Raw genomic sequence first — 22966 nt, forward strand, 5'->3', positions numbered from 1 at the left:
CGAGGAAGGGCCTCTCGGCTGGCTGAGGACCGAGCGACAGCGTGTCGGTGAACCGGTCCAAAATTCTTTTCTGTTTCCTCTCTCCCCTCTCTCGCCCCTGTCATTCCTGGTGCTTCCGTCTCCGTTCTCTCGTCTCGTCTGTCCATACCCCCAGGCGCTGGGGCCGTTGAGACTGCCCCCCCGGGGGGAATAACAGTCTCGTGGGTGCCCCCCGGCCTGTGAGGGGCGATGGGGGTATGTGACGAGGGAGGCGTGACGAGAGCTGTGGGAGGAAGAAGCGAGGCCGGGACGCGATTGATAATGAGTGTCAGCTGGGAGTCATTCAGGCCTCGTATCTCTCACAAAGGAGAAAGGAAGCATAAAAGGAAGAAAGGCAGGAGAATACGACGAGAGAGGACCGGGCCCGGACATTAGTTAAGTTTTGTTTAAGTTTGTTTATGTTCGTGTTGCCGGCAGTCGTCCGCGAGAGGCTGCCGGCTTGTTAGTTTTGTGTTTATGTTTGTGTGGCCGGCAGTCGTCCGTGAGGGGCTGCCGGCCTGTTTTATTGCTGTTTATTGTTTATTTATTTTGAATTAAAATGTTTGATTGTTCGCCGGTTCCCACCTCCTTCCTTTCCGTTTTATTGAGCTATATACCCGCTCCGAATATATTTTGCACGCTCCACTCCCCGCTCGCTTCCCACACCGCTCCGCTCACATCCAGCTCTATCATCTCAGCCCTATCATCTCAGCTCTTGTCAGGTCGCCGCTTCCCATTCTCTGCTCTACCATCAGGTCTGAGCATCCTGCTCGCTGTGGTAACCTTGGAACAATGAGACAAGACTGGCTGAGAGTAGAGAACTGTTCTGCACTCTTTGATGCAACAAGTACATCAGTTGTTGTTAGAAGTGTTCATGGTTCCGGTTGATCTAACTAATGCAGCCTAAACCCTCAGAGGATTTATATTATGGAAGTGTAATGTATGCAAGATTAAAAGATGCTTCTTTAGTCTAGATTTAAACTGTGTCTGCCTCCCGGACAGTGCAGTGAAGACTATTCCAAAGTTTAGGCGCTAGATAGGAAAAGGATCTACCACCTGCACTTGATTTTGAAATTCTAGGTATTACCAACTGACAGGACCTGAGAGCGTAATTTTTTTTACGGTAGACAGTATTATCACAGTGATTACATAAATGCATTACAAAAATAGGTGGAACAATAAGCAAACTTTAGTGCTATGTAAGGGATAATGTACAGGCAGCCGGTTGTTATCGCAGAAATAAGCCCCGACAGTGTGATCAGGACACGACGCGAAGTGGAGGTTCTTGTATCACACTGAAGGGGCTTATTTCGCGATAACAGCCGGCTGCTTGTACATTATCCTGCTTATTACACGGCTACTTGCCACATGAGAAAAAAACTGGACATAAAATGTGAATTTGAAATATTTGATTATCTCATTTTTACCGAATGCAGACCGTCCGCGAGGAAAAGCCGTTTAGTTTCGGTTTTAAAGCAAGAAATGACGTTCAGACGTCACGAACAGGCAAATTGGTTTAATCATTTGTGAATATAATGTCATATATGTTATTAAAAGACATATTTATAATTAATTGTTGTGTAATATTAAACTGCCCCTCTCAAAATGATTTGCAGCATCCGGGTTACAGGGTGTTATTAATTTTTTTTGCGGTTGTTATTTGAAAATAACAACCCTTGGAATGTCGTGACTGGCCAAATAGAATCTCAAATGAGCCGTGTAATAAAGTGTCAATAACAAGTTTAATAACTTTTTCAAATATCAACCAATAATAAGAAATAAATGGAAAGTAAAGCTTACTGATCATTTGTCAGGTCTTTAAGTAAATATGATAAATACGTGTATCTTTGTTTCCATACTAGATTTTGGTAAAGGAGGAACACTGCTAAATGCTAATGCCTGCAAATGCTTCTCAAATGAGCTGCTTCGGCTCTTGTCTTGTTTACACAACCAACACAAGCGTGGACACTGACGCCTAGTGGTCATTGCCTGTCGATGCAGACAACGGTGCCCAAGTATAAAGGAAAACTGGCGTGTTGCCTATGGCGTAGAGGCTACGGCATAGGTCCTACTCACGACCATAACTTCCCCTTAACTCTTAAACAGACATATCCCCACAAATGATGTTAAAATGTCCTATATTAGCAAGTAAAAGTAAACAAGTTTGGAAACAAAAAGCATGTGTTACAGTATATTAGATCTCTTAAATAGACAGCACCATTATAAACATCTCTGTTTTAATGTTCATCAAACAACAAAGGACGAACACAGAAAAAAACATTCACTGCAACTGATTAGATTGTTACTTTCATAAGATTTAATCTATAAAGTGTTGTTATACATCATTTAATTTACTGATACTGTATGTGAGGGTATGTTAATGGTTAGTGAAATTTCTCACTTATGATAGTAAATTTTGCTTTTTGTTTCTTTAATGGCTTAACACTTTTCTTTCTCACAGGAGAAAAGCCGTTTGCATGTGCCGTTTGTGACATGAGATTTATTCAGCGTTACCACTTGGAGCGACACAGCCTTACTCACACAGGTGCGTCTCATTCTTTGTCTTTGGACTGATTTTATAGAATGGTGATGGTACAATGGTGATTTTAGAATTATAAAAAGGTGTTGTTATTTACACATGATATTGAATCTATCTATGGTAAATTATTCAAGAAATCTATTTAAAAACTATTGGCTTACAAATGTAATCTTTGTTCTTATTGGCTTCTTAGTGTTGGACCTGAGGAAAACACAACCTTTCATAAAAAGGCCAAAAAATGAATCGCAGCATCTATATCACATAGAAAAATCTCAAACTAATTAACATAGAAGATGTATATTCAAGACAAATGGCATTTTAAGGCATAATTTTGAGCCAAAAAACAATTGAGTTTTGTGTCCAGTATAAAGTAATTTTGTGCCACTTTCACGTTTAGGCTGTTCTCATTTCTTGTGTTAAGGCCGATTTTTACTTCTGCGTTGGACCTACGCTGTAGCTATCGCGCACCTCTTCAAAAATGTAACAATGCTGCAATTTGACACGGAACGCATTTCCGAATGAATTATCCAAGTAAATTGTTTGTTCTTCTGTATTTAACAACTCAAGCTGCAACAAAAGTGAGTGCTTACTTGCTTCCATCACTGCTAATGCTTCTCTGTCAATGTACACAACGAGCTGCTGCTTCTTCGGCTCTTGTCTTGGTTACACAAGCAACACGCCCGTGGATACTGACGACTAGTGGTCATTGCCTGTCGATGCGGACAACAACGCAGAAGTATAAACAAAAACCGATGCGTTGCCTATGGCGTAGGTCTGACGCACAAGTAAAAATCAGCCTTTACAAGTACATAAACACATCACCAAACTTAACTAGCTGTTTAAGCGTTTTTTTTAATATTATATTTATTGAGGTATTTTGGGATTTTCAGACACATAAACAATACAATCACAGAACAGGACAAAACAGACCTATGCAGACATTAAAAGAGGAAGAAAAAAAGACGTCTCCTTCGATAAAACTAGATTCAGTTTTGCAGTTAACCACATCACAGGGAAAGGAAAGTGAGGTCAATACAGTTTTATACTTAAGATATATGACATTACGGATAAAGTGAAGTAAAAATAATAAAACAATAAACTTAAGTAACCAGCTAGGCATTATAACCTAAAAACAAGGGTGGTACTAAGGAAAATGACATTAAAAATACTAAGCAAGTAGGTTTACAAGTGTCGATAATGGTTGGTTATAGTCATTTTGTTATTTTGGTTGGTTATTTTGTCAGAAAACTAAGGGATTTTAGTTTTCTTGTGTTCGTGGACATTTTAAAATGACACGGAAGTTAAGCAAAATAGAAATTAAAGACATTTGGTTATTGGATATTTGTAACAGGTGATTGAAAAGAGGCCTCCAAGAAGCATCTATAAATCTATATTTCCACACATACTGTATCTAAGTCTTTCCACATGGAGAGTGGAGGAAAGTTCTGTTAACCAGGTCTTGAATAGTGGCCTTGACTTATACTTCTACATACAAAGAATAGATTTTTTGCAATCATCATACCATATTTTAGAGCCAATCAAAAAGCATAACTAATGCGTATTGAGATGAGGGCCACAAGTTTTTGAATTCTGTTTCAATCCGCATTCCCCGCCCATGGCAAATAAGGCCTTTTTTATTCCAAAGTTACACAATACAATAACTGTGCTGTTTGGACTTCTACCCTGTGTGTTATGAACATGTTTTACTAGTCTTTTTACAATAACCATGGCAGGGGTGGGCAATTGATTTTCCTAAGGGGCCACATGAGAAACTGGGACTGTAGTGGAGGGCTGAATTTAATTCTATTAATTCTTAATCTCAGTTGCATTGTTAGACTATTATTACTTGCTTGAAAACAGAAGAAAAAGCAGGTTAGTGATTAAATACAGAAGTACTGCTATGGCAAATCAGACATAGCACCTGTGTCAGATACTGATTATGTATTTGAATGTACATTTTCCATTAAACACGCATCATTTGAAGTCCACTTCTCTTTATTTTTCACCGTTTATTTTTTACTCATTAATGTCAAGACAGCCTTGAGTGAACTGAATGCACTGCAGACTCGCGCCATCTATGGATTTTGTTTGCATTGCATCAGATGACTCATTTTGACCAAAATCTTAATTCAAATGCAATGATACTGCCTGGCGGGCTGGATGAAATTGATGGATGTTTGCCCACCCCTGGTGTAGACGATCATTGAATTTGCTACTCTGTATATTTAGGGGTGAAGCCGTATGCTTGTTCCATGTGTGAAATGCGGTTTTTCCAACGTTACCACTTGGAGAGGCACAGCCTTACTCATACGGGTATGTGTCATTACATTAGACATTATTGCAAAAAACTAACTTTTTTTAAAACATTGTTTGATTTACTTAAAAACATTGTATATATTAATATATCATAAATACAAGTCTCGCACCCCAAACCTTCCTTGTTTTGAAAACAATGTGAAATATCTTGGAAACACTGTGATCCATTTCAGTGATGTAAATTGCTAAACAGAGTTACAGATCATAGAACGTCTACACAGACCAAAAACAAGTTATGTGACAAAGTATGTGAACTAAATAGGTGAAACATTTGCCTTCTGTAATAACGTATCTTTCTACCATCAGAGCAATTCAACTTTCAAGTACCCTTTTTGTGTATTTTAAACCTGTTTCCCACGGGATGTTATGAGTCTTGTGGTGCTTGGTGACGTCACGTGCTAATTAGCATGTTTGTGATGTCATCGTGTCATGTTTGTTTTTAGATTAGTGTTGGCACTTCAGATCTATTTAGCTTCCACTCTCTGAACTGTCACATACTGTAATGCCCAACAAAGCCGTTTCCAATTGACATATTTTCGGTTTGTGTTGTCAGATATGAAACAATTATAAAATAGTGACTAAACACCATCCATAATACCATGTGTTCACAAGGACTCACTTTCACTGAACTGCTGAAATGTATCCAAAACATTCTTTTTTCACCTTTCATGGAAAAGAGTGGCTAAAGTGGGCTGTTTGTGTATGTGTGTGATGCAGGGGGTGGTGGTTATTTGTGGGCGGGCAATGTGTGGTCAGTGTGGTTTAGAATATTAGGTTTTTCAACTTGTGAACAAAAATCAATTCAGTCTCCAAATGTACTAAATGAATCCGTCCATTTATGATATTTCACACTCAAAGAGAAGCTTTGTTGTATTTTTTTTTAACTAATGTTATGTATGCTTTTTGAGCAAAAAAATGTACTTTAGTGTATATAGGCATAGAAACTGATGTAATCTCTGCACTTAGGGATCAAACCTTACGCTTGCTCCATGTGCGACATGCGATTTTTCCAAAGATACCATCTTCAGCGACACAGCCTCATTCATACGGGTATGAGTCCTTTTTTACCCATTGCAACTGTCTTCATTGCTTTCATTTGTTTGTTTGCTGTTTTTAAATCATGCTCTTGTGCTCGCTTATCAGTGTTGCAACGTTCTGCCATTGCTGATCAAATACTGGGCTTGTGGCTTTTTTTGTAGCATACATGAGCTTTGTTTCCCTTGCTTTGTTAGCATGCTAGATGTCCAAAACATGCTCTCTGCTTTTTCTGTGAAGTGATCATGTTTCATAGTTCACCTATGATAACTATTGCAAGGCAACAGCTCTTAGCTAATATAAAAATTACATTTATTATCTTTTTTAACTCTCTAGTTTTTCAAGATAAACGTTTATGCATTAAAAAACTATCAGCCCTGTTACTATGTAATAAAATTCCTGCCAAAAGTATTGCGGTCACCTTAAAAGCGTGAATCAAAAAATAAAAACCGTGAATTCAAACGTTTTCAAACATTTCAAATTATATTGCACAAAATTAATACATAAATGCAAAGTTATCCAAATTGCACACAAAATAATGTTTTTTTATTCTCGCTGACATTTTCTGCTTATATTTTCATTTTTGGACGCATACTCTATTTCTCCTCTTGCTTGTTTTTCCACATTCTGCGCTTGCTTTTCCAAATGCTGCAGTTCGAGTTTCATGTTAATTAAGGCAGGCTTTAGTGTCACCATTGGTCCACTAGTTCAATCAGTCGAACAGGGCAATTGACGTCACTCCAAATGCGACTCGTCGCATACATATGAAGATGGATAACTGTCAGCTGCAAATCTCGGACAACCACAGGTAATTGAACATGATTATATGGTTACTGAGTGTCAGACACACTTGTTACGTATGTTATGAGTATTCTCTGCCAGGTCTATGACATAATTTGTTGTTCGATTTGACCATATAGTCCGTTAAGTTAACATACATATGCATCCTGTTAGCTGGGTTTAGTCAGTAATGCCATATTTACTTCATGAATTATTTAAGATTATATGTATTCAGAAAAAAAATGACTGAATTGGTGCGAATGCATAATGCATGATGTTGCTAGCTCATGAGGATGATTATGCCATATAAATCTAAACTCATTAAGATGAGTACACCATGTACTGTTTTTTTCCCCACAATAGTGCATTAAATCAGCTCTTGTTTTATAACCGTTTGTCTTAATAGACAAAGTTGTAGCAAAGGTGGATGTTTGTGGTTCTGTGCTATGGCAGGGTAAAAGATTTTATTAGTGGAAACAGATATACTTTTACTAATGTGTGGAAGGATTTTATCTGTACAAAGCAGAATCTTACCCCCAATCATCTTTGAACTGTGAAACCTTTCATGGAACATGGAGGTGTGAATGTTATGATTAAAACACATACACACAATGATGCATCCTTTACTTGCATATTTCTTTATCCTAGGACCTTTTGGAGCAAGACAGGACTTGAGCACTGGAGGAGCAAAACACTGGAGTAACGGTCCTTCAGCTGGAGTGTATGCTTTCAGAGTATGAAATGGCTACTTCTGCTGCATCTTCAGTACAGATAGCTCTGTGTAAAAAAAAAGCAAGCGTCACTAGTGAGCATAGATTGGTGAGGGTAAAAACTAATGTAAACAATTTTAGCATAAGACTGCAACATAAATTACAATGGGTCTACTTTATGGAAGCATTGTATTTACATTTACTATTTATAGTTTATCTATATAGTTACCAGCTAACTACATGGTGTACTCATCTAAATGCGTTAAGATACATATATGGCATAATCATCCTCATGAGCTAGCAACATCATGCATTAAGCATTCACACCAATTCAGTCTTTTTTTTCTAAATACACAGCCGATAATCTTAAATAATTCATAAAGTAACTAATGCACTACTGACGAAACACAGCTAACAGGATGCATATGCTTGTTAACTTAACAGACTATGGTCGAATCGAACAACAAATTATTTCAAAGACCTGGCAGAGAATACTCATAACAGACATAACAAGTGTGTCTGATGTAGGGTATGGTCGGATCAAAGTTTACCATCTGTGATCGTAAAACACCGTAACCTCTCAACAGGACTACGACCAGGCACCAACAAGTCTGGCCAAATGTCCTATTCTCAACACCTTCATCTAAACCAGGACAGATTCGGATACTCTCCCCTAGACTTCAAAGGAGGTTCTTGGGGGAGGACAGGACTGTTCACCAAAGTGAGAAAAGCCATGTGGCCCCCAGGGACTGAGAGCCTCAAATTCTTCCAAAAGAATGTCTCTTTCTCTTTCCTTAGCCACAAAAGACTGTTTTAAAGTGTATACACATGACTCTCCACATTGTATGCTTGTCTCTATGTTATTCTCCTTCACCTATAACCTCAAAGGCATATGTGCTTAGTGGTATTCTGTGTATATTTACATTCTTGTCCAAACTACAGGTCAATGTAATTGTAACCCCTTCATGTTTCATATCTACGTGTTTCCCTTTTCATGTCTTAGAATATGGTGTATAGCACAGTAATGTATTTTATACCATACTCATTTTATTCTATTCTAAGTCTATTCCTGCTCCAAACTCCCAGGCGATCATAAATGCAAATGAGATAGTGTGCAGGACAAAGAAACATGTTTTAGCACCCAAAACTATCTCATCACATTGGATCACCCACCTTAGAGGGGAGTGACACCCTCTGTGTTAAAACACCTGAACACGCAGGAAAGCTCGCTCTTTTGTGTATGTTCGTTCGCTTGTGTGCGTTCGCGCTCCTGCGCGTTCGCTCGTTCGTTTTCTTTCAACCTCTCGAGACCTGTCTCTCCTCAGAGATAGCCTCTTCCAGCAGTTTGGGTCAGCTAAATCCAACGGACTCCCGGCTCGCTCTGAACACATCAGGACCCTTTGATACGCGCGCCAGCACGTGTCCCGAGAAACAAAGAAGTCAATGCAAGTATCTGAACTATTGCTAACCAGTTGCGTTTGCCCCTTTTAAATAAGGAGATTTGTCCTTGATGGTTCATGCAGATGTGAATAGCTGATTTAATACTGCCCTTTTCTTTGCTTTATCTATTTTCTTTCATTTTCTACTGTTTTACTTTTTTATGTTTGTTTGTTAATGTTTGGTCCTTGTTAGTAGTTGGTTTTAGTTCCCCCGTAGTGTAGATAAATAAACTGCATGTGTATCCACGCTCGAATTGTTTCTGTGTTTATTTATCACATATCAACGTCACTTAAACTGGACGAGTGTATTTAATTTGTCGCTGTTATTAGCTCTGCTGCATCAGGTTAAAGTGTATAAAATAATTAATGGTTAATCACAATTAATTATACGTATGTTACTGTGGTTAAACTCATAGTTTCCCCATAATACACTACATGTATTGGTGGAGAATGTGCGGGCAGTTTTAAACCTTGTTTTGTGAGCAGAGCTCAGTAACTATTCATGTGTGCTTCTATGGGTGTTACCGAAACCGAATACTCTCTTAAATGGCACTTTATGTATGAATGAAGGTGTGGACCCACCCACCTATCCTTGGCAGACTCTTGAGCTTCTTGCAGAGAAAACCTCAGCCTCTGTCATAGAGTTAGTGACAATATAAAGACGAAGAAATCTCTTTATAGCGCACTATGCTATTATTTAACCGCCCTAAATTGAGCGAAGAAATCCTCTTTTAGCGCGAAGAAGGTAGAGCGAGACTCGCTCCCTTAAGTTACTGCGCCGAAACAAGCCTCTGTGACCTGTTTAGGAAAAGCCCAAGGTATTTGTTAATGATGGTTAAGCTAACTGCAAATTTAATGTGACCCTATAAAACGAAGAAATCTTTTATAGAGAGTCCCGATATCGTTTGACCGCCCTAATCTGAGCGAAGAAATCCTCTTGTTAGCGCGAAGGAAATAGTGGAGCGAATTTCCTCCCTAGTTCATGTATGGCCGAATTTTGTGTAGATCGAAGCATTGCGTGTTCCAATGCTTTTCATCTAAGACACACCGCTCCCCGAAGTTTATCCATTAGACTAGCTAACTAATGCGTGCTTTTTTGTTTCCTCTTTTTGAGTAGACGAGGCGGAAGGATACTGTTTTACTCTATATGTATTTTACTGTATATTGTATAGTTAAACAGTAGATGACGACCGTTTAAAGGGGAGTGTGATAAAAATCTTGATCAAGTTAATTGTACGACGGCGAAGAAATCCCGTTGTGTTTGTTTGTTTGTTACTGTGTGTTATAACTCAGTGTTTTGGCAGCGAATAAATCCTGCCGTGCGTCAGGGCATCTAGCGAGCTGACGCGGAACTCGGATCCGCCGAGATCAAACGTCACCATCCGTGATGCTTCCCAGAGGGCAATGTGATTTGAATTTATATCAATTTGACGTCAAATGCTGTAACATCTTTTTCTTGTAGACCCAGTTTGAATTTCATTATTTAATCTGTGTTACGTTATTCTTGATGTAAATTCTTGTCAACAGCAGTTGCCGCTGGAATGTTTTTTTTAAAGTGATTGTTAAAGTCTTTGTGTAAAACGAGAGTTAAACGTGAGACGTAATCGCATTGAAATCTAGGGTAGGGTGTTACATCCCACTAACACCAGAGGGCAGTGTGTTGGAAGTGCCTAACATTTTCCTAACTCCGCCCCTTCCTCCCTGACTTCCCTTTGGCGTGGCTTGACCACGCCACCTTGTGGGTCCTCTCAGTCAGTCTTTTCCCTTTTTAACTTCTCTCATTTCCGTTTTTGTTGTTTTGATTTCTCAGTTATTTTGTTCATTTACTTTTAGAGTTTTTTTTTCAGTTTAATTAATTATTATTATAAGAATAATTAGTTTTTGGGTTTACGTGGTTTTAATTTTGTTTTCAGTTATTTCAATATTGTATGTTTCTTTTTTGTTTCATTTCTTATTATTCCCTATACTGCTCCCTACCTAGGACCATAATTAATTAAATTTGATTTTAATTAATTCACTGGGCTCGCAAACCTTAAAGTTTTGACCTTTTATTTTGCTCTTCTGGGTTATTTCCAGCTATGCCATTAACCCTAGCCCTGTTCAGCCTTTGTGTTTCCCTATAGGTAGCACTTCCTCTAAGGCACCTGGGTAGTGAAGTGACGTCTCTCTCCTCAGTGGTGTCCGGTAGGGGGATTTGGCTGTCCTGGCGTGCCTGGCACTGGCAGCGGATAGCCTCGGATACCTCAGTCCCTCTAGGTGACGGCACGCAGGGAGACTTCAGCCACTGGCACTCCGGTGCGAGTGGGGACCAATAGCGCTGACTGGTGCACTGCAGCAATTTTGGGGTATATAACGCCGGGAAGTGCCACTTAGCGGGAAGAAAAGCCTATGGGCTATGTCTGTTGCGAGTGGCACCCCCGGGTAAAACCCCAATTTTCTCTGTGCCCGTCAGTCGGTTACTCACTAGGTACTGCCAGGTTGGGCTGAGAGTTGTGACTGTTTGTGTGGTCGCACCTGAGTGGCGTGTAGGGCAAGAGATCTGAGATGTCTGCCGCTGTGTGTCCAGAAAGGCCGGACAGTTGGACCTGCTTTACTGGTACCCACCTGAAAGCTCTCACTTCACGCCCAGGTCTATTAAATAAGGTACAGCCCCTACTGAGTTGCTATAGGCGGAAAGAGAAGTGGGAACTCTCCCTTCCACCCCCGTTAAACTGTTTATTTTGTCCCTGTTGTTTTGAGCTTAGTTGCCTCCCTAGCCTATATGACACCATAGCGCCCCCTAGCTGCAGGCCCCGTCATAACTCTAGTGTTTACCAACCAGCTGAGCCAAGTAAGGCAACCCTCTCTGTCCCCTCTTCTATCTTTTTATTTTTGTTTTTAATCCTGTCCTGTTTTACATGTAGTTCACTAGAATACTGAATCTGCATGAGCCATCAGGGAATTCTCAGTAATGTGTTGATGAAGTAAACTACCCCAGTCAGTAGAATGACCCCCTAAGTTTCAACCCATCGACACATTTGCTCAGACTCTTTCCCTGTACCCACATACCCACACACACACCTACTATCCGCCCTGCCAACGCACCGCCAGGATAAATAGGTGTTTAAGTTGCGCCACTGACTGTTCACCCCAGTTAGCTGCACAACACATGACATAGGAGTAGTACAGAGCTCACTTAACTTGTAGGGACTTGCATTGGCCTCTTGTGCTTTTCTCTCTCGTCCCCCAGTGCGCCAGCATGTCCAGATCATCCAGTCCTGCCACCCACTGGGACCTGCTAGGGGCCTGGCTGAGCGCAATGACGGAGGCCCTCCTGCCCGAGGCGACCAGGGACCTACCGGACTGGACCCGTGAGCAGCTGGATGACGACTTGAACCGGCTGATGGCCTACGATCCAGTACAGAGCTACAACTACAGAGAGACAACAAACTCATCTGAAGTGCACAGCCAGGATCATCAGTGACCACGACCAGATCGTCCTACTAGAGCCAGGAGCACGTTCAGAACCGCCTAACCAGCTGGACCTGCAAATGACAGCGGATGAAGAGACCAGAATACAGGAGGAGATGAAAGCTACAAGAGTCCTTTGCAACACAGACTGAGTCGAAGAGAGCATTGGAGCAGACGCCAGAGAGGAGCTGGTAGGAAAACTCCAACATGCAGAAGCTCTCTTCATAATGGCCCGGCAGACAGCAATACAATGCCACCAAGGCCTATAAAGGCCATCTGCAAGCAGTCCACGCTGAAGTCCAAGCCATGCTCAGCAATGGAAACCAAAAGGAACCTGAACTAGCTTGCAGACTACAAGGTAGAAAGACAGGAGAATGCAACAGAATCTCTCCTGTCCAGCCCCCCAGCTAAAAGCCCAAAGCTACGAAGGGGGGGGGGGGCGAAAGCCCACTTTCACACCTTACTAGCCAGCAAACACAGAGGGTGGGGCAGGAACTCATTCCAAAGAACCTGCAGACACACACCCTGCGTGTCCCCACAGACCCCAGCAAGCTGGCCAGAAACATGACAGCTGTCACCACTAGACTGCTGTCACTCCTGAACACTGCAGGAGGCCACAACAAACTCCTACCTGCAAAACATTGACTCTCAGGCAGGAACACTGCCCAGTGTGACCACACAAGACAGATCACCTGCTTAGGATCACCTCCAGCCTAGAGGACCACAGCACCCTATGCCAGCAGTTAGAAACTGTCAAAGCGGATTACAGCAGCTACAACACCTCTGCTACAGCCAGCATCCGAGCCTACATGAGAGGACGGAACAGGCCGAAAGGTGAAGAAGACTTCAACGCAAAACTCTCCTCCTCAGAAATCCGCACCACACTGTGAGTCATCACCTAAGCGCTACGGCCTCTTCCGCCAAGATCATCTGATATCTGGGAATTCACCCATAAGGCCTACAGAGAACATAGCGCTGCCTCCATAAAGACTGTTTAACATCTTGCCTATCTCTGCACATCAAACTCTCAACTCAACTTTATTTATATAGCGCTTTTACAATTTTCATTGTTACAAAGCAGCTGCACATGAGACACATTGACTACAAGCAAAACAATCAAAGTTGTACCTGCAAAAACAAGAAAAGGTTGAAAACACAGAAGACAGACACACCCACACACAAAACACTCCACACACACAACACGCACACGCACCAACACACACAGACACAGAGACACACACACACACGGATGCGCACGCACACACACACAACACACACACACACACACGTACGTACACAGACAAGTACGCACACACACACACGCTCAGTGAGAGCACACATTTAGGATAAAGGAGAGAGAAGCACAGGTCAAATATAACAGATAATAAATTCCTATATGCAATATTAATTAAGTAAAACTTTAAGATTCTAAAGCAGCCCCCCCGGTCAGGCAGATAGTGCAAAAACAGTATGCAAACGGTGGCGAGGAACCCAAAACTCTAATCGAGAAAAAAAACCTCAGGAGAACCCAGGCCCAACCAGGGGATTCCAGTTCCCCTCTGGCAAAAGCTGCTGCCTCTGCACAAGCTCCAGAGAACTTGCACAACAAGGCTAAATAAACTAAATAATAAAATAAATTATAGTTTAAGATTATCATTAATAATCTAACAGCATTTGAAATTTTGTGGTGAATCACAAAGAAAAGACTCTGGAGGGTGCACCACAGCAGCAGATCTTCAGCAGAGACTCAGCAGATGTTACGCAGATGTTACAGCCTGCCGGGAACAGCCAAGCACCAGACAAAATGCCCTGAGACAACATGGAGCTGACCACTTTCGTCGGACACGAATGATGGCGCCCCGGGGAAACCCAGCTGGCAACCTAGGAGCCACTGACCTGTTCCGGCCCAACAGTCACCAAGGAATTCATCTCAACACCATGGATGACACCTGTCCAGAGAGCAAAACCATGCAAATACGTCTGAGCCAGCAGAGATCCTGAGAACATCAAAGGAGCTGATTCTACAAGAAACCTCAACGGGAGGATGTAAAAATCCAAGTCAAATTCTTTTCAACCACGAGTGGCATGAGAAACGAATAACTCTCATGAATGCCCTCCTACTGAGGAAACGTCCAGATCTCTGCAACCTGCTTGTCGACCACAGAGACAGTCATCCTAACACACGATGAGCATGGCACCCAGACCGCACCTCATCAGACGGCTGACTACCCAGAACAAGCCGAGACACACACACGCGGCCATCAACTGAGGTATGACTGAAACAAGAAGTTCCCACACACCTGACCAGAAGCTCCACGAGCATGTACACCCCATGTACATATCATGGATGGACACACGCCCTCTCTTCACCAGCAGAGACCTGCTAAATTGCTTTGAGCCTCTAAGAGACTTTAACCATTACAAAAGAATTGGGCTCAAGTACGGGAACTTCCGCTTCACAGCCAGCCAACTCATCTGAAATGCATTGCCAGGTCACAAAAGTTAGGCATGACATCTCAGCCGGTCGCGAGAACTCAGTCTCAAGGTCAAACCAGCCGACAACCCAAACGTTTCCTGCCCTTACCTGCCAAAGGCACATCAACAAGTGACATGATGATAGCAGGCACCATACAGGAACTAGGGGCAGATATCTCAGACATCAGCTTTGCACTGTTCACACGCCCTCCATGACAACACCAGCATCAGACATTTCCTCTTCTGTCAAGTGCGCTCAGTTTCCATTGGACTCATGCCTGTCAACCACGGCCATGGCCTAGGACACCCGTGCTTTGAACTTGAAATGGAATAGCCAATGCTGTAACTGCTACTTCCTGGTTCTCGTGAATCTCACAGCCCCATAGGGGGCCCTGTCAAGTGCAAGAACTTTCTACTAGACTAGAACAGCACAGAGCTTTGCACTCTGGTGAATAAATGAGACTGTAGCACCTGCATTCACCAAAAAGGGTCACTGTTCAGCTCAACACACAGTGGGACCAAGCCTTCAACCACACATATTCAATGGCATACGTGGAGCATGGCCCACTCTGGAAGCCACACCCCCTTTTTACTGAATACGTCATCTTTTGCAGCATGCATACTGTACAAGTGAGTACATTTACCAAAGACTTTGAACAATGCCCTCATGAAGAGCATGACAACGGATTACCACTCTAAGGAGATGGACAACGCCCTGCACCTGCCATCAACTGCAAGTGCTAGAGCTACTCTTCACAAAGACAATGATGCAGAACTAATATCAACTATGTGGCCCCACTCACAGAACCACATGACATTACATCCCAAGCTAGCTGCATCCTGGGCTACACAGAACACCACCTACAAGGTTTGTGAACTGTTAAAAAGAACTGCCCACTCATGTAAATGAGCGCTCAAGACGGTGCCACACCAAATGGCACCTGCGCTTCACCACATGCCTGATCTACCCTTGCTGAATGGAGTTCCATCTGAAAGCTGGACTTGCCAAACACTGCCTTAACACTGGTCTACACTGACAACGTGACCAGAACGAAAGGGGGGTAGCCAAGCACCAGCTGAACATGGCTCTTACCACAGCCTGAGCACCCAGATGACAAGAGCTGCTCCGTGCTTCACAAGCCATCCAGCGATGTTCCACTCACATCAGAACACAGAAGGTAACCATAGAGACCTGCCACCAACCTTGTGATGTTTCTAACAGTCAACGCCTCCTCACCACAGATCCCATGCACACAAAGCCACGTGGTCGACGACACAATGGTGAGGCACTGCACACCCAGAGCAGGTGTTTTGTGGAAAATGACAAGCCTGTCCCACTGCAACACTTCAAGCTGGGGCCCCAAACATCACAGCACAAGTGACAGCTATCCGGATTATTCCTTCAAATCGCACAAGCTCACAAAAAAAACCCTCCATCAGACAATTTCTTACCTGCATAGACTCAGAGTAGGCTAAGCTAAGTTTCACATGCTATCACTTGGCAAGAAACATAGCGAATCATGGGCCAGTTGAGCATTAACACCTGTTCCAGACACCTAGTGTCATCACAAATGATCACGATATGCTCCTCTGCGGGAAAAGGTGAAAGAACATTCAAAGTAAACCTGTGAAAACTGAGGCATTTTGCGGCAACCGGTGGTCACCAAAAACCCACCCGCCCATCCCAAGCATTGCTTATAAGCCACAGCTACCACCTCATGCCGCCCGCATTACACCCACCCACACTGGCTCTGCCTAAAATACAGCTTCGCTTAAGCAACCACCAACGCTCACAAGCGATGCTAAACACCTTCCTTTCACGATTTTCAACCTTGCTGCGTCTGATAAGCAAAATCCTCTAGTCTGTTCCTGTAACAACACAACGCCACGGCGTGCAACTTTCCAGGAACAAAGGGGGATCATGCTGATGTATGCCTACGACGCACCATGGGCCAGACACCACGACACCAAAGCCACTAACACACAAAGAAGTGGCGCACTGCCCTCGCATGCAGCGACAGAGCACATCAGTAGATGTGGAGTTGATTCTAGCTCCAACCAGCAAACTTCACACCCTCACTATGACGCAAAACAGCCGCCTCCCCAGGGTAGAACATCAAGAAAGATTGTGTGTGACCAGTGCCCAGGTCAACAAGGGGCAACCATGACTTTTTACAATCACACGCAAGTTCACCAAGCGGGTAGAGTACCACCCAGCATCCCACGAGACAGACCACGGCATCACAGCACACCTCCACAGGTTCAGACGGCCACTGATAACCAGCTCAGACAGAAACGCCCACTCCAGGACCGACATCAGGCACAGAAGTCTTGGAAACCAACAAGCATACAAGCCTAACTCCATTCTCTGGAACCAGTCTCAGCCGGCCAAGTGTAAGGAACCAACTGAACAACGAGCAGTACGCTGGAGAAGTATGTGTCTGTTAACATGTAGACTGGGACGGGAGCAGCCCCCTTGTGTCAGCTGCCATCAAGGGGACCTCGGGCCAGCCGACGTGTGTGTCTCTTTTTGATCTGATGGCCTGGGCTCGGACAGTGCCACCACAACATCCAAAGTGCCAGCCAAGAGACTTCAACCTTGTCACACCCTACACTGCTCACCAGTACTTCAATGAAAGACACTGGAGCATGACACCTGCTTTTGATCTGTGATCACTGCAGGAAACGTGAAGGCGAAGGGGGCATGCTGCACCTGGCAAGATTCACAAGAGGAACGTGATGTGGGTGACAAGATTTGATGTCATTACAACTACGTGAGACAACCTCCCATCTGTTGTCTCTCGCCAACTCCCCTGTGGTCCGGTCCTGGACCGCCGCGGACACTGTACTGTGCCTAACCACCACATTAGGGTATGCCCTTATTCTTGGCTTGTCCTTCGTCCTTTACAGAAGGGTCAACGGAATGCAGGAGTCAGTGAACAAGTGTACGGCGGCGTTTCCACGAGCATTCAAACAGAGCCGCAAGAAGAGAGGAACGCAAGCTGAGACCGAACCTAACCTCCTCGAGAATGACCAACTGCCAGTACGCCACAGCACTGAGGACCAGTAAGACCCACCTGTCACCTCGACCATTACGATCCAGACAACCATCGGCCGTCTAAGCTTCTACAAACCCCGTCGTCCGAAAGGGGGGATATGTAGGGTATGGTCGGATCAAAGTTTATCATCTGTGATCGTAAAACACAGTAACCTCTCAGCAGGACTACGACCAGGCACCAACAAGTCTGGCCAAATGTCCTATTCTAAACACCTTCATCTAAACCAGGACAGATTTGGATACTCTCCCCTAGACTTCAAAGGAGGTTCTTGGGGGAGGACAGGACTGTTCACCAAAGTGAGAAAAGCCATGTGGCCCCCAGGGACTGAGAGCCTCAAATTCTTCCAAAAGAATGTCTCTTTCTCTTTCCTTAGCCACAAAAGACTGGTTTAAAGTGTATACACATGAATCTCCACATTGTATGCTTGTCTCTGTTATTCTCCTTCACCTATAACCTCAAAGGCATATGTGCTTAGTGGTATTCTGTGTATATTTACATTCTTGTCCAAACTACAGGTCAATGTAATTGTAACCCCTTCATGTTTCATATCTACGTGTTTCCCTTTTCATGTCTTAGAATATGGTGTATAGCACAGTAATGTATTTTATACCATACTCATTTTATTCTATTCTAAGTCTATTCCTGCTCCAAACTCCCAGGCGATCATAAATGCAAATGAGGTAGTGTGCCGGACAAAGAAACATGTTTTCGCACCCAAAACTATCTCATCACATTGGATCGCCCACCTTAGAGGGGTGTGACACCCTCTGTGTTAAAACACCTGAACACGCAGGAAAGCTCGCTCTTTTGTGTATGTTCGTTTGCTTGTGTGCATTCACGCTCCTGCACGTTCGCTCGTTCGTTTTCTTTCAACCTCTCGAGACCTGTCTCTCCTCAGAGATAGCCTCTTCCAGCAGTTTGGGTCAGCTAAATCCAACGGACTCCCGGCTCGCTCTGAACGCATCAGGACCCTTTGATACGCGCGCCAGCACGTGTCCCGAGAAACAAAGAAGTCAATGCAAGTATCTGAACTATTGCTAACCAGTTGCGTTTGCCCCTTTTAAATAAGGAGATTTGTCCTTGATGGTTCATGCAGATGTGAATAGCTGATTTAATACTGCCCTTTTCTTTGCTTTATCTATTTTCTTTCATTTTCTACTGTTTTACGTTTTTATGTTTGTTTGTTAATGTTTGGTCCTTGTTAGTAGTTGGTTTTAGTTCCCCCGTAGTGTAGATAAATAAACCGCATGTGTATCCACGCTCGAATTGTTTCTGTTTATTTATCACATATCAACGTCACTTAAACTGCTTGATTTCGTTAAGATTTCTGAAGTGGTACTGTACTACAGTAAGAGTATTGTTTTTCCAGGCCAGGGGAGTAATATTTCTTAGAGTTGATGTATGATCTGCTGATCACTCGGTGGATGAGTGTATTTAGTTTGTCGCTGTTATTAGCTCTGCTGCATCAGGTTAAAGTGTATAAAATAATTAATGGTTAATCACAATTAATTATACGTATGTTACCGTGGTTAAACTCATAGTTTCCCCATAATACACTACACTGACTTACCATAATTATGTTCAATTACCTGTGGTTGTCCGAGATTTGCAGCTGACAGTTATCCATCTTCACGTGTATGCTGTGAGTCACAGTTGGAGTGAAGTCAACTCCCCTGTTCGACTGATTGAACTAGTGGACCAATGGTGATGCTAAAGCCAGACCTTATTAAGAGGAAACTCAAACTGCAGCATTTGGGAAAGAATGTGGAAAAACAAGCAAGGTAAAAAATAGCACATGCGTAAGAAAATGAAAATATAAGCAGAAAATATCAGAGAGCACCAAAAAATTATCCAAATAACTAATTTTGTGTGCGATTTGGACAACTTTGCCTTCATGTAAAAATTTTGTTCAATATAATTTGAAATGTGTTTAAAGTTCTGACTCACGGTTTTTATCTTGTGATTTACGCTTATTATTTTTTAACATGCCCTCAATACATTTGGCAGGAAATTTAGCCAATATGTTACATGCAAGGTTCTGTCACTGAGGTCATTGTTTTTAGGCACAAACAGATTTCATCAAAAAAAATTGCTTAATGATATATAATGGTGGAAAATAAGAGGACTCAAAATGATAATGCATTACACATACAATTTAAATGTTTTTCCTTTTTTTTTATATTAATTTGCCAATTTCACAAATTACTTGCCAGCAGTAAACCACCCTACATTTACATAACACCAAACCCAAACAGCATGTCAGAGCTACCAGTATATTCAACAAAATGTTCCACTCTTAAACCAACTATCTGCGAGTAGACTGCAGTGGTTATCAATGAGTAGACTAGAGTGTTTATATGAGAGTGGACTACACAGTGGCGTAACTTTGTTTTGAAAAGTGGTGGGGACAAAGACGACACAAACAATACTTTAATTTTTTTTTTTCCGTAATAACTCATTGGGAATATCCATGGGCGTCACAAGCGCGAAAAGTGTAGGTGACTCTAGAAACAGTATAAAAACAGCGGCGCTTTATCGACGGCTTCAGTGGTGTAACGTTAGTGCGAAAGACGCATGACAAATAATATTGACACTGCTGTGAAGCAGGTTCGAATCCGCTGAACTCACTATTCAAAATTTTCATATCAGATCTGCTTCCATTTGTTTTTTAACTATATCATGTTTTCATCAATAGGTCATTTAAAGCATGTTGTGCTTTATTATATGTAAGGATGGCTGTTGCCGTACGTAATTAAACGTATTAATTTGTGATAAAATTTGTGTTTTCCCCATGTAAAAAATTTGGTGTTTGACACAGATTACCTGTCGGTGGGTTAAGGATTGAGACGTTTGGGAACCCCCTGCTAATAAGGACAAACATTCAAGTATACAGAGGAAACAGATGGAAAAATAATATCTTAAAAAAATCTTATTTTCACGTATTACTACGGGCATTGCCAGATAGGCTACACATATACAAGAACTTTCTAAATGTTGTTTTGAATTTATGAAACTACACAGTTGTGACTTTTTCCATTTATTGGAGTTTTCTATCAAGTATCAAAATGTAATTAATGTTGCAATAGACAATAGCAACCGCATGTCGAGAACAATAAGGATGAATATATAGCACCAAAGTGCAATTAGGCGCAAAATGTTTGGTACATGTATGACTTGAACAGCCATTTTCAAATATTTTCATCATTTTATTAAAAATAAATACCTTTACAATCTGATATGTGAAAAATTTCAGCAAACAACAGTCCCGAACCCCGACGACATGAAGCAGGTAACACTTGCTTTACGCTCTACGCCACCGGAGCAGTTCATTTTCGTGTGCCTTGCTTACATTTGGTCTATTCTAATCTGAAATTGATGGGCGGTGTTAGTATAAATAGCCTCTGCTTACAAAGCGGGCTACTTGCACGATAAATACACACTCCGTATTTTTTCTTCCAATAAGTGGTGGGGACAAAATTGACTGGCAAAAAATGGTGGGGACATGTCCCACCCGTCCACCCGCAAATTACGCCTATGGGACTACAGTATTAACCTGCGACCAGTGTCTGATAGTTGTCTGCTATTTGTCTGCAATACAGTACATGCATAATTATTAAGTACGATGGTCATATTTTTTCAATGCACATTTTACCAATTCCACATCAGTCTTAATAATTATTATTTGTGTATATAATAATTTATAAGTGATATACAGTATAATGGTATTTGGCACTATTTCTTTTACAGCTATAATGAGTCTAAAAACACATTTAATATACACAGAAAAGTCTTTATTTTTGCATTTAAACTGTATCTTTTGTTCTAGTATTTCTAGTATTGTATTAGTATTCCATTGTTATTTCATATTTTTTTACTTTTAGGTGGATATTAAATGTCTTTTTTAACACATCACTGTTAAAGAAATAGTGCCTAATAATTCTGCACTCCTAAATATAAAGCGTTGTTCACTTAAAGCCTTTTGTAAAGCCTAATTATTAAGACTGATGTGGTAAGGAAATTAATTGTTAAAATGTGCCTGGAAAAAAATATGATCAGATGTACATCAACGTTCCTAATAATTATGCACGCACTGCAGTGTTTGTCTGCTATTTGTGCGTGAGTAGAATATAGTGTTTGTCTACAAACAGAATAGTGTTAATCTGCGAGTTATCCTGCCTAGGCCTGTCGCGATAACGACAGTCAATTTAACGATTTATCGAGCGTTAAATAATCTTGTAGGTAGTTTTTGGTGATGCAATATATCGCCATTGTGCTTATGTAGGCGTATGTTTACATAAAAATGAACAACATTAACATTATATCTCATCGCGCTGTCTCTGTCAGCTCTGCCCCGTGTGTGTGTGTGTCCTACCCTGTGGGCTCGTGCGCACAAAATCACACACGCAAACAGTCGCACACACGGGGCGGACAGCGGCAGGTGAAGAGACATTAGCCTACTCAAGGAGTTATGGTGTTTTCTTGACAAAAAAAGCAAGTTTGGAATAGTAATCGACTTTGTGTCAAAGCCGCAACCCACTCGCTCCAAAATGACAAATAAATGAGCGCGTAAACGAGACGTTCTACTGTTTTATTTATTTTGAACATTTAAACTCCAGTTCAATCCAACTTTAATGTCCAAATATTCTATTAAAATAACTTTATTATTAGTGTTCTTGCATTATTTTGTTTTCATTCCGTAATCAGTTGCATAAAATATTAATAAAATGGCAATAATATCCACTATCGCAATAATTTTTGATGCAATATATCGCCAGACAAAAAGTTGCTATCGCAACAGGCCTAATTCTGCCTGGTTTTACAAATGGCAAACTGTAGCAATATCTGCCGATACCGATAGTTTGATGATTATATTAACTCGCATTAACTAAATTCTTAAGATTAAATTAGCATTTCTTAACTTTCTGAATGTTATTAATTCATATAAAGACTATTTATATTAAACATCTAACTAGTGGTGTTTCCTAACATTTTATATACACAGAGCACAAATTAATTTCATATTGCTGTCCTCCTTCGATTGACAAGATGATTTTTGGTCCTTATCATCGTCAGTTTTTAAAACTATCCAACTATCTATCGATAGTTGATAATGTGAAAATTTGCTTTTATCAACTGATAGAGAAT

At 41.7% G+C, this 22966-nt stretch overlaps 1 protein-coding gene across 10 annotated transcripts in view; it reads left to right on the forward strand.

Annotated features, from left to right (window-relative positions):
• The window catches only part of znf740a (zinc finger protein 740a), an 85090-nt gene that overhangs the window by 42003 nt on the left and 20121 nt on the right, over positions 1-22966 (forward strand). For 8 of the 10 annotated variants that reach the window (XM_057361765.1, XM_057361767.1, XM_057361766.1 and 5 more), the window contains 3 exons: positions 2480-2563; positions 4787-4870; positions 5840-5923. In XM_057361765.1, the coding sequence (XP_057217748.1) occupies positions 2480-2563; positions 4787-4870; positions 5840-5923 (252 nt within the window). The remainder of the gene's footprint in view (positions 1-2479; positions 2564-4786; positions 4871-5839; positions 5924-22966) is intronic. The other 2 variants (XM_057361768.1, XM_057361769.1) reach the window with 2 other exon arrangements.

This window comes from Triplophysa rosa, linkage group LG20 (genome assembly GCF_024868665.1).
Source record: "Triplophysa rosa linkage group LG20, Trosa_1v2, whole genome shotgun sequence".
In the NCBI taxonomy this organism is placed as follows: domain Eukaryota; kingdom Metazoa; phylum Chordata; class Actinopteri; order Cypriniformes; family Nemacheilidae; genus Triplophysa; species Triplophysa rosa.